Below are 23,210 nucleotides of genomic sequence, written 5' to 3'. Positions count from 1 at the left end.
TTAAAGCACTGTCAGGGGAAGAATGAATTAGAAGAAAGATGAAAGACTAATAAACCGGAGTATCCGTGTGATAAGTATCAGAAGCTCCTCACTCATTTGCTAGATGATAATATGAATAATGAGAACGTTTCAGCCTTGATATGATGATTGAGACCATCAAGAGCCCCATTTTAAAGGTGTGAATTAAGGTAAGATGGGTATTGAATGATGAGGTGCCAGTATACTGTCTTTAGGGTTATTTTTATCTGGAAAAAACAGACTTCCTATTATAATTAATGCAATTTACATAAACTAAATGTTCATAGTTATCAATCTTAAAAACTGTAATTTCTACCAAAAAAAGAAATCTGGGAGAAGACAGATATTACAAAAATAACAGTCTCATGGCAGTTTTCTGAAATAAAATTAATAATCATGCAAAATTACTCTGTCAAAAGAGGGTGGCAGGGGAAAGTGCACAATCCCAGAAATGCTGCTTTAGTACAAATACTGAGTTTTGCAAACTGAAAACAATTGCAAACACAAGGCTGTCTGCGTGCATGCTCCTACTCCAGCACGTTATTGTGGATCAAAACTAGAGATACAACAGTGACTCAAGGAGTCAGCAGGCTAAGACACTCCTAGTATATAAAAGGTGTGAATGAGCCACACTCTTGAATGAGCGTGGCTCAGCTCGTCTACTCTGAAATCCACACAATTATGTAATGATGATTTTTTCAGGACCATTTAATTTATAATTATTTCCCAGACTTACAGCATTCATTTCGCCCTTCATTCTTCACCTTTTTTTAAAGTTTAACTGCTGGTCTGCTCAGCACCCTAGAAGCACTGTTAGTCAGCACTAAACTTGCTCATTGAAGTTTTTTTAGCGAAGAATTACGCAGTTTTCATGTGCAGTCAGAAGCCTAATGAGGTACTAAATAAGAAGGGGCCAAACTAGTTGCATCTAAGGGCTTGTTGGCACAGGAAATCATCTAGGCATAATTATACTAGTGTAATTATATCACTTAAGTTTCCCTGTGTGGCAAGTCCTAACGCATATTTAATAATCAGGTGATGTTTTCACAACTCAAAGCATGTTTTAGCATTGGGCTAACGCAACCTACGTTTGTCGATAGGAAGTCTCTCTAAAACCATTTTTCTAAAAATATGGTCTCTAAATGAAACTGTGGTGAAGGAAGGAAGCCTTATTTGGAAGCTTCACTTTCAGTTAAGGTTTCTAGTATCAGACAACAGAGCAGCTCTTCCAGATAATCACTACTAGTGTTTTCAGATATTGCTGCACAATAGAAGATGCACTTTTCAAAGTATTTTTAGATACACTAATTACTTGATACGCATTTAATAAAAGAAGGTCAAATTTCATGCTACTGTACAGAATTTTAATTATCACAGAATCATAGAAAGGTTTGAGTTGGAAGGGACCTTAAAGATCATCTAGTTCCAACCCCCCTGCCATGGGCAGGGACACCCTCCACTAGACCAGGTTGCCCAAAGCCCCATCCAGCCTGGCCTTGAACACTTCCAGGGAGGGGGCTCCTCTGGGTAACCTGTTCCAGTGTTCAACATGTAATTCAATTCTCCTGCCTTGATTTGATCTACCTTGCTTGCCAACCCCAGCCTTACAGACAGCATGGACTGTTACAGTCGTTCTGCATATTCTTTCTGCCTCCAGGTCAGTTATTGATTCCATCACACAGACACAGAGAGGAGGCATTGCTCTCTGGAAAAAAAGGGTTTTAATAACTTGTCCTCAAGTAGTGATCAGCTGTTTTGCCTCCAGAACTGCAGGAAACAAAAGAATGGCAAATGTGTTCAGCATGGTCAGGTTAAAAAGAACAAAGTCTGGGAAAGGAACAGACACATCTGCTTGAAAAGGATGTGCCAAGTATCATTAACATAGAATAATGTAGGCTGGAAGGGACCAGGTTGACTTGTCCGCTCAAGTTTTGAATATCTTAAAGGACAGACTTTCCACATCTCTTACAATCTGTTCCAGTGTTTGATCACTCTCGTGGTAAAATAAACTTGCCTTACACTCAACTGGAGTTTCCTGTGTTACAGCTTCTGTCCATTGCCTCCTGCCCTGTTCTGGTGCACCTGCCACAAGTCTGGGTCCATCTTTTCCATAGCTTCCCCTTAGGTAGTTGTAGGCAGCCAAAAGATCACCCTTTAGCCTTCTCTTCTTAAGGGTAAATAAACCTGAATCTCTCAGCCTCTCCTGGTATGTCATACGTTCCCTCCCCAAGCCACTGGGCTTGCAAATGGGCAATGTCCCCTTTTGGGAGCGCAGTCTGAAATGGATAACGGGAGACTTGAAAAGGGGACATCCCATGGTAGGGGAAACAGAATTTCCACAAATAGTTATTCAAATACCAGTAACAGAAGGAATTCGGAAAGAATGTGGAAAACTTCCAATACAAATCCTTGACAGGATCTGCATAGAGTTTTAGTGTATTTTATTTACATATATATACGGTCAGAGCAAGAAAAGGAATACAGGGAGTTCAGCCTTTTCTTTTTAAGACCCAACTGAAGAAAAAAAAAAAACCCAACAAAACACCCAAACAACTTCGGGCTGTCTTCAAGTTTTCTTACAGTCTGAGTTTATATAAAGAAGTTTAACTTTCACACTGGCTTTCTGTTAAGAACCGTTAGAGAAAGATAGGAAAAAGGCTAGCAGTGTTTTCTATGAGATAAGGAAAACTCAAAGCTGCAGCTCATAGTCCCTTGATATTATGGGGGTAGAGGAATCTATATGTACCGCTCCATCTGTTTCTGCTGCTCATTAAGCACATTTTAGAGTATGGAAACTAAAAGTTCTTCAGTCAAGCTATAGCGTTGTTGGATTAGATGATGCACAAATAAAGGCAACGGACTTATCTATTATCCCCAAGAATTCACCAAACCACAAGAAAAGCGGAGGGAAGCAGAAGAAGAGATGATGTAATCAGAACTTCATTTAAATCTAGTATCTGTTACAGCACTATCTTAAATATCAACTATTAAAGGTTCTTTACTAGGATGCGATTGCCAAAAGATTTCATGAGGTCTTCTGCTAATAACGTATCTTCTAGAAAAAGTGTTTTGTAGAGCCCAGCATGGCAAATAACCTGATAAGCATCTAGAAGAATGCAAATAGGTAAAAAGTGAAAAGCTATTCTTCTTACTTTCTTATGCAAATAAAATATATCTAAGACTACTTAGAACTCCTCTAACCACTTGCTGTCTTAGCTATAGCAATTAGAACAATTATACACCTGGGTGGAGGGCTAACATTACTAAAGGTGTCCTCAGAAAAAAAGAGGGTTGTGGAGGAGGCAAGCCTGTAAGCCTTATCTATATCCACTAGGAGGAATCCACAAATTCAGTGTAAAAGCCTTACTGCCCTAGAAATCAAATAAGATCCAGTAAGTTGTACAGCATGCAAAGTAGTCATTGGACACACGAAATTCAACTTCTGAAGCTGCTTATCCTTAGTAGCAAAGTAAAGAGGTAGCACTGTTAACAATGCTTTAGAACTCTTATTTGTCGAAAGGCACATTTCTGCTTTGAAACAAGTTGCAACTCTAGCTGTGTACACCTATGCATGCTGCAGAACATGGATTTAAGTTGCCACCTGAATCCCCCCTTCGGGATCACCTAATCTGCAGATCTCAATTGCCTTTTCCAATGCTCAAACTTGCTTACTCCTTGCTTAACTCTCCTATGTCTGAAGGCTGGATTTTTACCGTCTTCATGCACCTCTCAACGTGTACCTGGTAACATTCGTCTTATATTTGTCATGAGTTTCCTAGCCATGTACAACCCCACAGCTGGTAAAAAAATATTTTCCTGGAACGGCCCCTACAACACTATCCACAGTTAGATTGTTCAGGGATGGAGTGTCCGCATTCCATTCAGTCTGTTCCTGTACTTCTCTCAGGTACCTGCTCATTCCAGGCCACCACTGTGTCTCCATTTACATGTGGAAGCCAACCCTTAGAGACACTTAGCTCAACTATCTTTGTGCATTCCTCATTTTTTACTGCATGTGTTACATTTCTGTTGTTTCTTTTCTCACTCTGACCACAGATAAACTGTGCTTGGATCCTGTCAAGGGTTCATATATGATGCCTTTCACATAATTTTTGATGGAGCCCCTCTCTAAAGATTCTTGTGGTCTCTCAGTGAGCAGCTAACACACTTTCTAACCACAGCACGTTGCATATGCCGAGGTGGGCTATCAGAGCTAGGGCTACTTCAATACCGATGAGCAAAAATGAAAGGGCTGTCTTCATATTTGGTCACATTTGAAGTCCCACATATGACTGTTGAGAAGTTTAGGGATCTCATTCTGCCAGATTACTTCTCATTTCTTACACTGTAGTATGAAATTAAAAACCTTAACAAGGAGTCAAAGTATTGCCTTCAAACTTGTAATCTCATTATGTTCAGTAGACCTATCCTAGACATGTTTTTATGGAATAATTGTCACTTACTGCAAAAGAATTCAAGGAATGTTAATTCTCAAGTCAACCCTTTTGTCTAGTGAAAGATGTCCCTGCCTATGGCAGGGGGGTTGGACTAGATGATCTTTAAAGGTCCCTTCTAACCCAAACCATTATACAATTATTCTGTCTGGAATAAATAACCAGTTACATATCTATAGCTCCCTTGGTTACCCTGGTTACTTTTTGACCCCCGTAAGATAGAGATGTGATCTCTTCATACTGCCAGAAGTGATATGATCCACAGAGACCAGAATCACTCCCAGACATCAATGGTGCGAGTGGGTGTTGCAGGCAGAGATGAAAGGGAGAAACAGGACATAAATCCAGCTTGCTTTGTAAGTTATCACCACATTTCAATTACGAATATGTGAAAGACTACAAGAACAAAATGCCAGAGAACCAAAAGAGGAAGAGATCAATGCTCCAACAGAAAGCAGCAGGCAAGAAACAAAGAATGGTTCTTTCTAGCCCACAAGCTTCTTCTAGACAGTATCAACTAGCAAAAGACACCAAATGTTAGTACTTTCTTTTTCCTCCCACACTCGCCTTTCAGCCTGGACCTTCAAAGTTATCCTCCAAATTTTCAAATACCAACAAGCTGGTTCTCACCACTCTGCGGGCCATCTGCAAGTAGGGCGAGAGCAGAAGAGGTCTATCAGAGCACAGAAGGAGCATACAGAGCATAAAACATCTATCCTTACTGTTAGTAAGCCAGGTGGCTTAATCAATCCCTCTATGCAAAACTGTACAAAGTACTACTGAAATACTTCTTAAGGGATGCAGAGAAATGTTTTTAATTACAAACTGCAATGTTGAATTAAGTCATCCAAACAGTGAGCTTCAAACAATGGAGGGGATTGCTTATGGCTTACCCACAAGTCAGCAACCCAGTTTAAAGTTAATTGTGAATTCAAACTACAGAATAACTCCATCTTCAGGCAAACCTCTACTCAACAAAGGGTGAAATGGAGAATATTCTTAGTGCTATTTATCACAGCTGACCATAATGATTCATTCACTTTTCCATACCTTAGAAAATGATGCTGAACTAAATTGTTAGAAAAGGCATCTGGAATTAAAATAAAGAATGTAATAGTATTTTCTGCATTCGTAAAGAGCAATGTCTCCATTCAATACAATCTCTATTCTTTGCCACTCCCAAAGGCCTATGTAGTGAATACACACATCATCTACAAGGGTAATAGAAACACTCACTAGCATCTATTCCTCCCTTCATGCTGCTTCTTTCCTATAGAAGGCAAGACCAGAAAAATCTGTATTCTTCGTCCTCTTACCCCCTGTCTGCTGAAATACTGCACTTAGCTTAGGAAAGAAACGTGGCTCCTCCTTCTGTATTAGCTGACTGCACAGGTATGTACGAAACAAACCACCCTCCCCCCCCCCCCTTTTTTTTTTTTTTTTTACAGTCACTAGTAGGCTGGTAAAGTGCAACTTCTTTATCCATCAGTACTGACTCTTCCAATAATATTTACTTCAATGCACAGACTGAAGTCACCAAACTACTTGGTATGAATAGCAAACAAGCACTTGCATTCAGTCCCGAGAGTGCATCAAGTCATTCCGGCTAGTGTCAGGTGCAGAACTGAGCTCAGCAAAGCGTACTTAGCTCCAAACCCCCTGCATTAAGTACCTCAACACCTTTTGCATACACAAAATGCCATCAAACAGCCCCATCAGTACTGTACACCTCATTATGACACTCCATTACCTCTATAACTCCAGACCTCAGTACGTGATCGATTTTTTCCCTCTTAGAAATAGTAAGAGCTGGTCTCTGTATTATAGCTCATGAACACACACCGGACAGATTAAATCACCTGAACCAGAGTCACAGTTCTCAGCATAACGGTGCTCCCCCAACCTTTCTACCAACACCTTTCCCTTCCTTCTCCTTGCAGATCCCTTGCCATTACAACCCATTCCTTTCTTTCAGCCTTCTATATTATTAGAGACATTAATGCCCACATGCACACAAGCTCCACTAAGCTAAATGAGCCCTAATGGCTTGGCCTTTCCTCTGTTCCTGCTGGCATGTCTTTCTACTGAGCTGTGCCTTACCCGCTGGAAGCCAGTGCCATAGAGGCCCCAAATCCCCTTCCCTCTGGTATTCACATTGTATACAATTTAATGAAACACAGAAATGATTTGTCCTCAGCTTATTAAAGACATAAACTAGGGTGACTGTGTTTTGTGCTGTACCTTTGCAAGCACGTTCATACCCCCACAGACTTTGGCTAGCAGTATTTTTGTGTAAAATCTAAAAATAAAAATGTTAAGTTGTCTTCATGCCTAAAATATTTTTTGATTTACAAAATTCAACTGTTGAGCTATAACTCAGAAGCAGCCGTGCTTTTACTGAAAAAAATCTTTCCCCATACCCACACTGGATTAATCTACAAAAACATGAACACTCTCATGGCTTAGTTTTAAAAATAGAAAAATTCACAGTTAAGAGCTGAGGTTATGCTTTATTTTATCATTTTAGATAACGAAAGCAGCTGTAGGAGCATCTTTAACATGCAAGAGATCCAACAGTATCTAACGCGGTTTCAAGAGATAGGGCTGTGGTTTTCAGCATCGCTAAGAGGGGGTAAAATGCAGGTTCATAATAATGGAATAACTGAGATATGATGAGAGTGTAGGCTTTCAGCAGAACTCTCCTGTTTTTTTTTCCTATTACATCTTGGGTTTTGTTTTCCTCCACCTGTTTTTTGAAAGCAACTTCAGTTCTCTTATTAGTTGATACAAACCAAAACTCAGCTGTGGCACTGTGCTACCCCAGTCATGACAGCAACAACAGGGGAAGAGACTGCAGATAATGGCATCTTATTATAAGGAGATCCAAATCCCCACAGATTTTTTCCTCTGGAAATCATTAATTTTCTCCTACAGTGTCACCACCAAAACCTTACTCCACATGGCACCTAGTCCTGTAAATTTCCATTTTTGGTCTGTATATTATTTTAATGTTTCTGTGAAAGATAAGTTAAAAAAAAAAAAGACACAAGTTTCCTACAGAGAGGCTTATACCTCCACTGAAATTTTACATTAAAAGGGATTTGCAAGTCAGAAACAATTAGAAAAAATACCACTACTGCATTCTAATCACATAACGAGACTGGAACAATAAAGCTTCACTTCCTTGCCCTGGTGGGAAGTTTCCTCCTTCTGAATGAAGCTCTCACTTTTTAAACAACACACCCTTATGCAAATATTCCATATCCATACGAATTATTCCTAAGCATTCCCTCATTAAACACTGAAGCTCTTCCCAAAGAGAAACATACTGGTTCACCACGACATTCATTCTTCTATCCGAACTGGGGTTTCTTCTTTTTGTTTTGTTTGTGGTTTGAAAGGTTGGTGGTTTTTTGGGTTTTCCTTTTAAACCTATGTCTCATTAGCTTTCTCAACAGAAATTTTCACGTCAGAAAAGCTGACGTTGACAAGTACTATTGTTTGAGAAACCTTACATTTCACCAGCTTTCACCCCTGCTCTCCTGAAGTCCTCAGATTTGTCCTCCAACATGGGAGCAAACGAAGATTTCAGAAATGATGGAGGAGTATGATGGGGCAAAAGAGCACAACCAGAGGGATTGACTAAAAAAAACCCCCAACCCCCCCCCCCCAAAAACCCACTAAACACACAAAACCCCAAAAAACCCACAAAACACAACACAAAACAGTAGAAAGGGAACATTCACTGCAAACCACTAGTTGTATGAAAGGACAATAAACTAGGTTCACATTATTAAAAGTGAAGTCAAGAACACAGCGAGATTTAGATAGGAATTTACCCTGCGTATGAATAGACGTCTGTCCTTTAATAGTAAACACTTGCTAAACAAGTTTCAGAAGGTATATAACGAGGCTCCAGTAATAATTATGTTTTAAAGCCTTATGCATCTACATGACAAGTTTAACTTCAAACAATTTTTAGATTGATCTAGCTAAGCCAGTGAAACCTCCCCTCTTGGGAATTCTTCTGAAATTGGCTTATTTAAAATAAATCAAAATTAGCACATCCACACACTTCCTACTACTAAATTAAAATTTAAATTTCATTATTTTCTCACATTAATAAGCGCTAACATAAATTTCATGACCAAACTAAGAATACAAAAAAACCCCCACCATTAAGACAAAAAGTTCTAAAGCTCCGATCTGTGACATCAGCAGCTCAAACAGAGCCACCCACAGTATCTAACACTGCCTCCCAAGTCAGCTCCTCGCCCGGCCAGAGAAGAGTTACAATTATTTTTTTTTTCTAGACTACATATGAAATCATCAGCTTGACTCCCTATATGCCAGTCTGCACTGTAAAACCAACATAGTTTCAAAAGTGTATTCTCAGGCTCCCGAAGATGACATGCTGAGATTAGTTTATTCCTCAAAAGAGTGAGGACTTAATTTTTGCTCCGCAGCCCCCTTGAGTCACACCCCAACACAGTTTTCAGGTGACATAACGAGACATACAATTCATACACTGTTTAAACACACAATCTTCATACTTACACATATTTTATGGAATTATAAGTAATGTGATTTAATTCTTCACACGGGTGAAGAGTTAACATTAAGCATATTCTCCATGTTCTGATTATAAAGCAACTTGTACGAGGGAATGCAATCAGGTTGTTGCCAGAAGAGTTGTTAGGAAAGGTGTGTGGAACCCAAAACAGTGCAGATGTATGTAGTTATTCTGTATCTCTGCAAAGTTAAATATTCTTCTCAATACACTTCTCAATGATAGACACTTTCACAACTGCAGAGCTATCATGGCATATATTAACGCTGGCATCCAGGCCTTAACAACTTCACTTCAGGCCGTAATAATCTCACATACAACTTAAGCTGGTATAAGACAGAACTAGCACTGAAAGAGAAATCCTGCCTTCACATAGCTGTTCAGTCTGCCCTATGGTCCCATAACACACGTTATCATGAGTATTCCTGCAGAGAAGCAAACTAGCTAAAACTAGCTAGGAGGGGGCATGAAGGCAAGGAATGAAAGGGATTTGTTGGGATCGGTCTGCCCAACAGCGCACAAGGAAACCTCCCACACTAACGCCTGCAGGACCATTTCTTTCTGCAGCAGGGCTAAATTAGGCTAGTTTAAAATGAATGTAAAACTACAGGCTGACACATGGACAGCTTTTAAAACTACTTTTAGCAACAGTTTTTTCAGTTGCCTGTTTAATGAAGGTTGAATGGAGACTAAAACCTACAACAAAGAACACAATGAGCAGCACTGACAAAAAAAATAGAAGAGGACAAAAAAATTACAACAGAAGAGAACGAACTACTCTCACCACATCTGTGATTAAAAAAAATAAATAAATATGTGTTTCACAACCTAAACACAAACAAGATTTGGCAGCACTGTGGACAGCTCAATGAGAACAGAATTCAAAAGACAACACTGATGGCAGCAAGAAAGAAAAAAACATGAAAGCAAGCTTTGGACTGAGTCAATTATGTCACTATCAACAGTAGCTTCCTATCTAAATCAATGGTTTGCTCCTACATTGGATGCGTCCAGTTTTGTGAAGTCATACAGTTTAAAAAAAAAATACACAAAACCTTTTCTTTCTAGAAAGCCTAGTCACCAGGTACCACATGGCTTCACAGCTGCAGCAAGGCTATAAAGATATTTAGGAGAAATATTTTTCCTTAATACAAAACGCAAAGAGAGACTACACATCCAGATGAAGTAACACTCATAGAAAAACTTTTTATTTAAAAGCATTAAGATTCCTCTGAAAAGAGAATAGTAAAAGCAAAGCAAATTAAAAAGAAGTTAAAATGAATTGCACTAACACATGGTGCTCAGTAAAGACACTGAAAGACAGCACCTATAAAAAGTCACAAGTATACAAAAATATGGACATCATCTCAGTCTGAGTATTAACAAAAACACTTCCTGGACAGTATTAAAAAGTCTCTTTGAAGCACTACTTAGAAATGCCTACAAAAGAGAACTGTGTACTAGCAAATTACAACTCTTGTGTAAGACATGAGATACACTACGCAAGTCCAGTCTATCTGGGGATGATGCTGTTCAGGTCTGTCTTTTAATTTTCCAGATTTTGATAGCGTAAAACATATCATAAAATCATAGAATGGTTTGGCTTGGAAGGGACCTCAAAGATCATCTAGTTCCAACCCCCTGCCATGGGCAGGGACACCCTCCACTAGACCAGGTTGCCCAAAGCCCCATCCAGCCTGGCCTTGAACACTTCCAGGAATGGAGCATCCACAACCTCTCCAGGTAACCTGTTCCAGTGCCTCACCACCCTTACAGTGAGCGATTTTCTTCCTATTATCTAATCTAAATCTACCCTCCTTCAGTTTAAAGCTGTTACCCCTTGTCCTATCACTCCATGCCCTGATAAACAGTCCCTCTCCAGATTTCTTGTAGGACCCCTTCAAGTACTGGAAGGCTGCTGTAAGGTCTCCCCAGATCCTCTTCTTCTCCAGGCTGAACAAACCCAACTCTCTCAGCCTGTCTTCATAGGGGAGATGCTCCAGCCCTCTGACCATCTTCATGGTCCTCCTCTGGACTCACTCCAACAGCTCAATGTCCTTCTTATGTTGGACGCCCCAGAACTGGACACAGTACTGCAGGTAGGGTCTCATGAGAGCAGAGTAGAGGGGCAGAATCCTCTCCCTCAACCTGCCGGTCATGCCTCTCTTGATGCAGCCCAGGACACAGTTGGCTTTCTGGGCTGCAAGTGCTCATGTTGAGCTTTTCATCAGCCAACACCCCCAAGTCCTCCTCCTCAGGGCTGCTCTCAACCCATTCCCCACCCAGCCTGTAGTTGTGCTTGCAACTGCCCGGACTCATGTGCAGGACCTTGCACTTGGCCTTGTTGAACCTCATGCGGTATACGCAGGCCCACCTCTCCAGCCTGTCAAGGTCCCTCTGGATGGCATCCCTTCCCTCCAGCGTGTCGACCACACCACACAGCTTGGTGTCATCGGCAAACTTGCTGAAGGTGCACTCGATCCCACTGTCCATGTCAACAACAAAGATGTTAAACACTGCCAGTCCCAGTACTGACCCCTGAGGAACGCCACTCGTCACTGAGCTCCACTTGGACATTGAGCTGTTGACCGCAACTCTCTGAGCATGACCATCCAGCCAATTCCTCATCCACCAAGTGGTCCATCCATCAAATCCATGTCTCTCCAATTTAGAGACAAGGATGTCACACAGGACAGTGTCAAATGCTTTGCGTAAGTCCTAGTAGATGATGTCAGTCGCTCTTCCCTTATCCACCAACGTTGTAACCTCATCACAGAATGCCACCAAAATTGCCAGGCAAAATTTGCCCTTAGTGAAGCCATGCTGGCTGTCACCAATCATTTCCTTATTTTCCACGTGCCTGAGCATAGTCTCCAGGAGGATCTGCTCCATAATCTTGCCAGGCACGCAGGTGAGACTGACCGGCCCGTAGTTCCCTGGGTCTTCCTTTTTCCCCTTCTTAAAAATGGGGGTTATGTTCCCCCTCTTCCAGTCAGTGGGAACTTCACCAGTCTGCCACGACTTCTCAAATGTGATGGAGAGTGACTTAGCAACTTCATCTGCCAGTTCCCTAGGACCCAGGGACACATCTCATCAGGTCCCATGGACTTGTGCACCTTCAGGTGCCTTAGTCTACAAACTTGATCTTCTCCTACAGTGGGCAGTTCCTCTTTTTCCCAGTCCCTGCCTTTGCCTTCTGAGGCTTGGGCGGTGTGGCTAGAGCCCTTACCGGTGAAGACTGAGGCAAAAAAGTCATTGGGTAGCTCAGCCTTCTCCATATCCCAGGTAACCAGGTCTCCCATTTCATTCCAGAAGAGGCCCTCCTTTCATCACTGACATACCTATAGAAGCTTTTCTTGTTGCCCTTCATGTCCCTGGCCACATTTAATTCTGTCAGGGCTTTTGCTTTCCTAACCTGATCCCTGGCTGCTTGGACAATTTCTCTGTATTCCTCCCAGGCTACCTGCCCTTGCGCCCACCCTCTGTAGGCTTCCTTTTTGTCTTTGAGTTTGTGCAGGAGCTCCTTGTTCATCCATGTGGGCCTCCTGGTGTTTTTGCCTGACTTCCTCTTGGTGGGGATGCATCGCTCCTGAGCTTGGAGAAGGTGATCCTTGAATCCTAACCAGCTGTCTTGGGCCCCTCTTCCCTGCAGGGTTTTGTCCCATGGTACTCTACCAAGCAGGTCCCTGGAGAGGCCAAAGTCTGTTCTCCTGAAGTCCAGGGTAGTGAGCTTGCTGTGTGGCCTCCTCACTGCCCTAAGGATGTTGAAATGTTTAAGTTCAACTTTGGGTATTACAATAAATGGGAAAACAAAAATCCCCCTGCACTGAATTGGAAAGTACAGCACTTCTCTAGTCAATGGCATAAGAGATATTTTACATTCTAGTGGGCTACTTTGTGTGTACATCAGAAAGGATGCATGACACTAAAGCAAATTAATTGGACAATGCCTGGAATAGATTCCTATCCACAGCCACTACTGTTAAAACTACGTAATATTTTCCACCAGCTATTTTTTTCTAGTTAATAACTTAACAAAAATAAAATACTCGAGGTTGACTTTTCTTAATTTTCAAATTTAGTAATATTTTCTCATACTCTGAGTATTAGAAATTCCATCACCAAAAAAATATGATCAAGTATTCTGCTAAAACTTGAAACAAGGGAGGCAATACACAACAAAATTTTGACAAATCTTACAAGTTTTGTAAAGCACCTGGTCTAATGGAAGGTGTCCCTGCCCATGGCAGGGAGGTTGGAACTAGATGATCTTTAAGGTCCCTTCCAATCCAAACCATTCTATGATTCTGTTGTTAGCACATGCATAGTTGACACGAACAAGACTTTCATCAGGCATGTAAAGTTCCTAATTACTGAGAACTGTGTTTGTTTGCAAAACTAATTTAGCAATTAGAAGTTTACTGCATTCATCGACTTGATCCCTGTAATTTCTGGAAGGCCAAAAGTATTTAGAAGGGCTGTTTCCTGAAATGGAAACGTCTTTCCCTCCTATACTGTTCAAAGTGGGTAGAAGACGACACCATCATATGATAATCTAAGAGATATCTTCCCTTATGGAATTAAAGCATTTAACTCCCTTTCCCACCCTTCTGTGAAACAGAGGAAGACTGGTGGTGACAGCAGTGCAGGAGAGGGTATACAAACAGTGAAAGTGGTTCTCTCCTTGAAGTCAGGAAGGTCTGGCTGTTCCTCTGTACTCCTTCTATATACATTACAACATACCACTAAGTATGGATGAGCGCACAACAATTCTGCAAAAGCGAAAAATTTCAAGATAAAGGAAAAACAAGTGCGTAAAATTCCATGTAACTGTATAGTCAAGTAAGAATATCATTGCTGAATAAAAAAGTTTCACTTTTCATATAGCTAAGAGTATGCTTCAGTTCACTAAGGAAAGGAGAAAGTTTGGTTCACACGTATGACATCAATTATCTTTTCATCAAATGACTCTCATCTTTAAGCCACCTTAAGAGTACACAGCTAGCTGAAGCAACATAACAATATGCAGTCTTTCTTCTTTAGGGAAATATATTGGCCATGACAGCAATATGCTTGAAAAAGTTACACTGCATTTCATAGATTGCAATGTTGTCAAATACAATTTAAATTTAAGGAAAAATTCTCATGAAAAAAGGAAGAGAGCTGAAGCTCTACATTAAGTTCTCATTTCCTCTTCTATGTACGGCAGCTTACAATGAATTTCAATATAATCTGCTCTCTAAAATGTGGCCAAATAAACTGGGCAACTCTGTGATACCAGCAGAGCTAGCACAGTAAGAGCAGATCCAGATCCATCCCCAAAAGATGACAAAAAGCCTTTCTAAGAAGAGGAGAGCAGACCCTTGGCAGGAGGTACACGAGAGTTCCTGCCATTTCCACCACCCCAAGTAAGGCATGAGCACATCCTTCCCTGCACCAAATTTTAGGACTAAAGAGTCCTAAAGAGCATCAGCATCCAACCATTGCATATATTCAAGAAAATACAAGGTAGTTAAAAAGAAGTATACGCACACTGAAAACAGCAAGAAAGACTTTAAAATTTCAACAGTCTGTTAACAATATTAAAGAGGTAACTTACAACTAAACAAGTGAGAAAATAACCTCAGTTTCACTAGTTTGATAGAAGGCTCAAAGTTGTTTCTTGTGCTAGGAAAAAACCCATTATATTTTACATGCAAAGCCATAGCACCCTTCACCAAGTCACTCTTTTTCAGACAACTGCTGCTTCAACAATAAATTAAGACCTTGAGTAGCAGGTGAAAATCAAATATCCTTTCAAAGACTAAAAAGAGAATCTAAAGCTTGTGAATTTAAAATTTATAAATAGATGAATACCAAGCAGTATAGGTTACAAAAGTTTACTCACATTTTAATCAATTCTTTACGCTGAATGACAGTATTATGCCACTTTGACATTTTTCTGTCTTTCTAGAAAAAGATATACCAAAATGTAGCAGTATCAAACTTTTTTCTAAAAATAAATAAATAAATAAATATCTCTCAGATTTTTTACTTTTCATGGTTTCTCAAAGGCCAAAAAAGTGTATGGGCACAATATTTCAGCAAATTCAACACCAAGTCAAGAACTCAAACAGTATTTGGGAAACAGGAACAGGGATGATAGATTTCCTAACCATGAAAACAGTGATTTCATGATATCTCCCTCTTGTATAAAAAACATCCTGCTCCTGATTTAACAGCATGTTTGAACAAAGTTTCCACATTCAGAAGCAATTTTTTGAAATTAGTCAGATACGGCCTCCTAACTTGCTTTATACTGTTTCCAGAAAAAGAATTAAGATTAAAATAGCAAACCCTGTGGCAAATTGAGCGATTACATTGGCAAGAGGCCAGCACCACAGGCACCCTCAGAAACAGGGTTGGCTGCAGTGTCCAGTTTGGCGACGGGAGCTGGAAAAGCAAAGTAGCTTGTACGCATCAGCAACATTTGGAAAAGCAAACAGCGGCAAGATCTAAGTTACAGGAGATATGAATGGAGCATTTAAGCGGTGTCAAGGATGTGCTGACAGACATGTAGAGGCTGGAGTTCTTGTGCATTCATGGCAGCTGCAGCTCAGTTAATGGTTGTAAACTACATTTCTTGCTCACTCCTCTGAACAGGATCTCAGCATACATTCATTTCATAGGTATCAGATTAACGTATGGAAGGGGACTTTCACTGGCAGCTCGAAGGCCACACGTAGCCTTACATGAGACAACTAAGCATCCTGCTAACAATTCCCATTTCCAGACTGGTTCACAGTACAGCCACACTCTCTTAAAATCTTTAATGCCCTGCCTTATGCTTTGTTGTGGAGCAGGAAGCTGTTTGGACTGCTAGAAGCCACTGTGCTGCTAAGGCTTTCTGTGGATGATTTCACAGGAAGGAAACGGAGAGCCTCATGATGTGGAGAACAACTCACAGCTCATACCCCAGAACAGACATCGTCACTGCCCAGCTCTGTGCAGGCTAAAAGGGCTGAGCCACAGAGATAAACTAGGAAGTAAACAAGACAGAAGATGAGCTTCGCTGGGGGGGAGCAGAATAGCAGGAGCCTGAGACACACACCAGTAATGTGTAGTAACCTAGTAAAAATACAGTGTTTGTTCTATCAAGAGCCTGGAATGAAGAGAGGGTTGTTGTGGTAAGGGGAAAATACCCTTAGACACTGAACATGGTTGCTAAACATCAAGTACCAACACTGGTGCTGTGGAAATAAGATCATTCCAAGTGAAAGGGGGAGTGGCAGGATCAAAGAGAGAGCAAATAAAGGAAGATAAAGACTCCCACACGTAAAACTACTCTCAGCCCACACACTGGCAATATTTTAAAGTATTTAGCTCCTTATGTATAACTTTGTAAGAGATATATCAATTGGAGGTGAATATAAGAGCACAATTTGAGCACCACGAACACCTGTAAACTCGAAGTATACCTGCACCTGAGCAACAGAACCTGACACTACAAGCCATCGAATGATTAAATCAATAGTTATACAGAGTTACTAGTACTGAAACGTGCAAGTGATGTTATACATGAAACCAAAATCTTGATCAGTCTGGATACACATAGCTGCAGACACCTATCTTCCTGGTGTGTCTAGTAAAAGTCTTTGTGCACTGTAGAAAGAAAAGCAAGATGTAAAAACAGAGGGGCTGTACTTGAAGAGGGAAACAATCACCCAGATTGTCTTTCTTGATTCTTGTCCCTTCAAGAGAATCAAATCAGAGAAGAAAAAAAAGAAGCAGCCAGAACCTAACTGTGGATCCTAAGATATGAATGCTTCTACTGTAGAAGCATTCATAAGACAAGCAGTAAAAGACATCTCAGCTACAGGTCCTATATTTCACTACACTATTCTTTGCTAGAGTATCTCTCTAAGGGAAAATAATTTACACAAAACTGTTGAGAAGAGTAATATAAAATAAAGTTCCACTTATTATGAAACTTTTCTGTAAGGAAACTAGGTACCCGTCACCCAAATATCATAGTTTCTAGATTAGAAGAGTCCTCACCACAGAAACAGCCTAACACTAAAAAGAAACAACACTATGCCATATTAACCACACAAACTCCCACAGTATTAACCTATCTTTCCCCTAAATAATATTAAACGTCCCTGAGTGAGTTGGTAACATTTCTTCTCTGCACATTCATCTTTCCTTTGCTCCCTGATTTCATTACACGCCTGAAGACATCTAATGAATCTGATAACCTCTTCCAGCCCTACCCAACATCTGGATACGGTTTACCTACATCTAAACAACACAAACTAGAGCAGCACAGTCGTTGACAAACACGCTGTTAGCAAAACACGACCACAGCGGCCTGAACTTCTGTGCACGGCGAGACGGGTATCCCAGGCCAGCCCAGGAGCACGCAGCCGCTACGAGGATCTGGGAGGGAGGAAATGGGAGACCCCAGTCCATACCGTACTGCCAGCAGGAGGCCGAGTTGGCAGGAACAGCCAAGCGCTGGCCTGGGGAAGGCAGCACGTAGCGCACAGCCGACGGGACACCCCGGGGACGGAACTGTGGCGGGCCGGGGAAGGGAGCGGGGGGTGCGAAGGGGGATCTCTGCCGTCTCCCCCCACCCCAGCAGCCACCGCAGTGGCTACCAGAGCCCCCCGGGGGGACCTCTCGCCCGAGAGGAGAGCAGCTCCCCTCGCCTCGTCCCCCTCCGCCCGCCCCTCCTTCCTCGCCGCCTCGGGGCTCACCTCCCCCCCCCCAGCTCCCCCCTTTCAGGCCGGGGCCAGGGCCGGCCTCCCACGGCGGCAGAGGGAGGGGAAATGAGGGCAGGAGAAGGCGACCCTCCCCTGAAAGGGGCCTCCGGACACGCAGGATCGCTCACCGCCCTCCCCGAGGTGGCGGCAGCGGCCTGACCCCTCCTTCCCCAGCGAGGGCGGCCGGCCGCGGCCTCAGCGGCTCCAGCCAGGCCCGAGAGCGAGGGGGGGGGCGCTCGCGCAGGGTCCCCCCCACACACCCTCTCACAACGCCCCTCCGCCGGCCGTTGGCGCCTCGCGCCCCCCGTCTCGCAGCTCTGGGCGGGGGGGGAACACACACGACACAGAGTTGCCTCAGAAGGGGTCGCGCCGCCTCCCGCGCTGACAGACCGCCTCGTGCGCCAACAGTCACCCCCCTCACACACACACAGAGCGCCGAGCTCAAACCCCGCCGCCCCGAGAGAGAAAGAGAAAGTCGTTCCGGCGGCTCGAGGGAGGCCCGGAGGAGGGAAACAAAACCGGCCGAAGCCTCACCGGGTCCGGCGGAGGTGGCTCCCGGGTACATGTCTCCGTGTGCGGCGGCGGCGGAGGCGGCGCCTCTCTCCAGGTCCCTACCGCGGCAGCAGCTCGAGGGGAGGGAAAGGGGGGAGGGAGCGAGCCCGAGCCCCGGCTACGCTCTCAGGGGGAGGGGGAGGAGAAGGAGGAAGGGGAGGGGAGGGGGGAGGAAAAGAAAAGGGGAAAGAAAAAAAAAAAAAGAAAAGAAAAGAGGGAGGAGGGCTGGGCTGACGCCGGGAAACCAGGTTACTCGGCGGCACTGAGGAGCGGGGAGGTGGGTGGGGAGAAGGGAGGAGCCGCGGCGTCACGGGGAAGGAGCGCTCCGCCCGCTGCCGGCTCCTCCGCCCTCCCGCCCGCGGCCCCCGCGGCGGGCGGGAAGCAGGGCTGCCGGCCCGGCTGAGGGGCCCCGCTCCCCGCAGCCCAGCAGCGCGGTGGGCCTGGGCCGAGCAGCGCGCCCGCCGCCTCCGGTCCGCCAATTGGAGCTGACCACCTTTCTGCCGCCTACTTCTCCTCCCCCGCACGAATTTCATCAACTGGATCCAAACGGCTCTTCTCCAGCCCTGCCGTCAGTACCCACACACGTTGTACTTTGCTTGTCTTACAGCCTGCCGATGTGGCTAACCAGACAACCATTTGTAGCAGGAGCCTTTCTAGGCCCTGCAGTCACCCACCAAGATGAACCGTGGTTCGTTTTTACCAAGCCTCTGCCTTAGGCAAGTGCAACATCAACCAAAGTGTATTGTGCAGCCAGGACTGCTAGTGACTTGTTTGGTCCTTCAGTAAGGCCTTGGAAAATATTAAGTGTGTCTACAGCTCTCCGCTACATCTCCTTCAAGGCAGTCTGTCCAGTTATGCATGTTTAAAAGGGATGCTGGAATGACACGAATGCACTGTTTGATCTTGAATGCCCAGTTTACTTGAAAATTGGATTTGATTTTTTCACTTTTATTCCTCCCCAATGCCCTATGAGACAAAGGCAACGCTGCTGTGAAAACCTCAGATCCGTCACCTGGTGGATCTCACACCTCCATACCACATCCACCTTTTATTGTATCTATGAAACCCAGCTGTGGTATGGTACCTTAGTGTTTTGTACAAGCAGATAATCTCTGGCTGTACATATGTAAAGTTTAGTACAGGGGAATACCAACTAGCAATAATGTGAAAGAGGCATAGTATTGGTTAGTGTGATACACTGAGACCTAGCAGATCATAGCAACTATGATCCATGCTTTCATTCACCTGCTGCATTTTGATGTTGAAGCTTTTAAAAAAAAAGCAGTTCTTATCTGCCGCGGATTAAAATGTTTTGACATGGTTATGATTTAGCAGCAATTCAAAATTTATTTATAGTATAAGGTAAATCAAAGGTTGAATTTTAGCAGCACTCAGTGATTGACTAATTTAAAATTTTACAAGTAATTCAGTAAAATATGATCAAAACAGCAACTTAATTACAGATTCAAAGATGACAAAAGGAGGTCAGGAGGTGATTGATTGTCATTAGCATTCCGAAGCATCAGGGGAAGCAAGAGCCAGGCATGTTAAGGGGGTGCCTCAACACTCTAGTCTGCTGCCTTTTGCAATCCACACCCAACGCATCCTAGGTTGGCATGTGGCCCTGGAAAAGCGGAGCGAAATCACACCAAGTACCAAGCAGCTCAAGGGTGGGGGAGGTTGCACCACCACATCATCCCAGAACAGTCAAGCCCCTTCAAAGTCAACTGAATTCCTTCAGTAAATATTATCTGCCAGAGGACAAGGCAAACATACTGCCTGTATGGTTCATCAAACCAATTAATATTCTCTATCAGTTAGTATTTGAAGTGATATAGAAGCATCTCACTGTTCCAAAGTTACATCAACTATATGTTTATCCTTCCCTTTGGGTCATACTTGTAGATATTCAAGGGTTGCTATTAACAGCTCAGCTTTCACATCAAGTGTACTGTTCCTGAAACCATTGTCACCACTAGAGTTTCCACTGGAGTGATTTTGGATTTGTCTGCATTCCAAGCTCCTCCAGTTGCTGGAAAGTAAAGATTTACCAGTAACTATAAACAAATAAAGGACAAAATCATGGGTCAAATTCTAGAGGAAAGCCAAGTAACTAGCAAAATTGTAAAGATAAACTTCAAAGACAGACTTGCCAAGGGAGCTGGCAAAGGGGTTGCTGTTTTCCCCTCTGTGAGGAGCTGGGTAACATTTTTGACCAACCGCCAATACTTTCTGGTTTATGCTATATAATCTTACTAGAGGCTGAAAACAGGGGAGGGGGGGATCCCCAAAACTAAGAGTCAGAAGAGAGTTATCTGAGGCAAATTTGGCCTTTCTGCTATATTAGATATCACTAAATGCTGCGGTGACGGGGGAAACCATGCAATCCCTGTATCGACATCTACTTTTTTGGGTACTGTACTTAATTGTTAAAGGAGTAGCTGCTGTCTGTGCAATCACACACCATTCATGGTGTCGCGCGCACACGCACACACACAAACACACACACTTATTCCTGGGTGCGCTTCCTCCTTCTTCAGGCTTGACCCTAGGTTTCCCGCAGCAGAGTCTCAGGCATCGGATTTTATAAAATAATTAATTTAATTGAAAGGTGCAGCAGCAGTATCAGCCCAGGCTGGGTGCCTCCAAAGAGATGGACCCAGAACAAAGAAATCCCAGGGCAATTACACCCTTGGGTACCATACACCCACCTCTCACGCACCCTTCACGCACTGTCCACACGTCCTTTAATCCAATGGTGATTTTTTGTCTAGGGTCTTCTAACATCTAATTGGATTCTTCTTCTGTGTCCAGGCAGGCAGGCTCTTATCTTGTTGACTTGCAGTTTCCGCAGTTTTCCCCGAAGGTTGGAGCCTCCTTATCTTCTGGTTTACACTCCTTGTACACCTGCCTTTGCTGGTGGAACATAGAGAACTGAAGAATCCCAGACTGGGAAAAACACCACTGAGACATTAATGTGATATCAAAATACCTTCCCATACTAAAAGACTAAACACAGCACTGTACTAGCTGTTTGGAAAATTACTAGGAAAATTACTGAGAAAAATACCTCTACATGGCCTAAGGCTTCAGCAAATCTAGCCACTCTTGCTAAGTAAAGCTAAGCAAACAGCACAAATCACACTCTATTATATTCCTAAGTAATTTATTCTAATTAAAACCTACTTATCTACATTAAACAACTAATATCCCTCAGCATCAATCTCCTCAATCTGATTTGGAAGATAACTCCCTCTAATATTACGCATACTACTGTGCCTGTTAGACCTTCTGCATTTAAATACAACAGAGCATAAAAATACATTGATATGTTTCTAGAAAAGTTCACTTGACTAATTTGGTCACCCTGCCTAGCAGCACTAATGCTAACGTCCATCAGATCACATTCATAGACATGTGGAATGAGCTCAATGCAGACTTCCAGGAAAATGGCCATCTCTGTCCTATAGACAAAACCCAAACTGAGTGACTGTTGGACACATAAACACAGATAATTCACTTTCTACATCATTCTGCTTGTGAAATCCTGGCCTGGAAGCAACGGTCAGTGAAGCTTACATGCTGAAGGGCTGTACCCCCCTGGAACTTCATCTGATACCTCACACAGTTGCAAAAGAAAAAAAAGTAGATTATGTTACTCTGCTAGCAATTTCCAAATAACAAGCTAACAAGCAACAGAAGATAGGTGAAATATAAGCTGAGGTTTCATGAAACACTAAGTGCATATTCCATACTTCTCTCGGGCTCCACAGGATACTCTGCAATTGATTTCAGAAATTCCCTGGGAAATAGAGAGCCCGAAAACAGCAATTAATACCTGGAACATCCTAGAGTGCAGTATACTTGTATTGATTTAAAGCTGATTTTTGTGGATTTAGCACTTCATAAGCAAAAGGACTTATCGCTGTGTATACATGACTGTAGACTTGCACAATCGGTTAAATAATAAATTAGTTAAATAGTTTTATTTAAGCACTGTTTCCTCATGTAAAAGTCCTGTTGTTCCTGCAGGCTGTTTTCATGCTACTGCACATTCCCAGCAGCATTTCTGTGTTACTGAGGAAAGGAGAGTTACAGCTCTCTTCTACCTCTGTTCTTAAAGGAATGGGACGCACACTCATTTTGGGCCATGTCACTTGCTTTATTTCTAATGCTTTCTGTCACTGACAATTCATGTTTTGAAGCACAGGGAAACCTAATTATGTCTTACCAGGCAATTTCACCCAGAAAAGACCTCAGTTTTGGAAAAGGTTTGGTTTGAAAGAGTGGTTTGAAAGGTCTATAAAAGCATTCTTTTATACATGCTCTTTATATTAAAAATTACACAGTAGTATAAGAACAACTGCTTAAACACCTAAAATCAGGTTTCTTTAAAATAAAAACCTGAGTGACTGTTGGACACAATACCTATCATAACTGCTAGATTTCAAGCTGATGTTTCCCAGAACTGATATCTCTCAAAGAATGAATTATTAGTTTGGGAAAACTGAGCATGTTCTAATCATTTTGGAAGCAAAGATGGTATTTAGGAACAGCTTTTAAAAATAATTTATATCAGCAGTGGCAATCAGCGGTAAATATTTTATAAACAAATAGGCTAGTGACAAACAATATGGCTTTTCTTTTGATGAGAAAACATACATTGATCTCACTAGGTAACAACCCTTCCCTTTTTAAACTAAATTAATTAAAAACCCCATAGTTTAAAAATATCTTTTAGTCATTGATAACAGTGATACAGCAGCAAAAAATTTTACACAGAACAGAAAGATGTAAATTTTATTCTTGACTCTGAGGGGATTTAAGCTTACATTTTCCAGCTCTCAACTGGCCTAACTTTTAAGATGATAT

At 42.5% G+C, this 23,210-nt stretch overlaps 1 protein-coding gene across 2 annotated transcripts in view; it reads right to left on the bottom strand.

The window, feature by feature from the left end:
• The window catches only part of AGO2 (argonaute RISC catalytic component 2), a 69,968-nt gene extending 51,395 nt beyond the window's left edge, over positions 1-18,573 (bottom strand). Inside the window, exon 1 of one of the 2 annotated variants that reach the window (XM_054814494.1) lies at positions 18,321-18,573. In XM_054814494.1, coding sequence (XP_054670469.1) covers positions 18,321-18,351 — 31 coding nt within the window. In that variant the 5' untranslated portion in view covers positions 18,352-18,573. The remainder of the gene's footprint in view (positions 1-18,320) is intronic. The other variant, XM_054814492.1, reaches the window with a different exon arrangement.
• Positions 18,574-23,210: the final 4,637 nt, after the last annotated feature.

This window comes from Grus americana, chromosome 2 (assembly GCF_028858705.1).
Source record: "Grus americana isolate bGruAme1 chromosome 2, bGruAme1.mat, whole genome shotgun sequence".
NCBI classification, from domain to species: Eukaryota; Metazoa; Chordata; class Aves; order Gruiformes; family Gruidae; genus Grus; species Grus americana.
The sequence above is the reverse complement of the archived record's forward strand: the minus strand, read 5'-3'. Positions and strand labels throughout refer to the sequence as shown.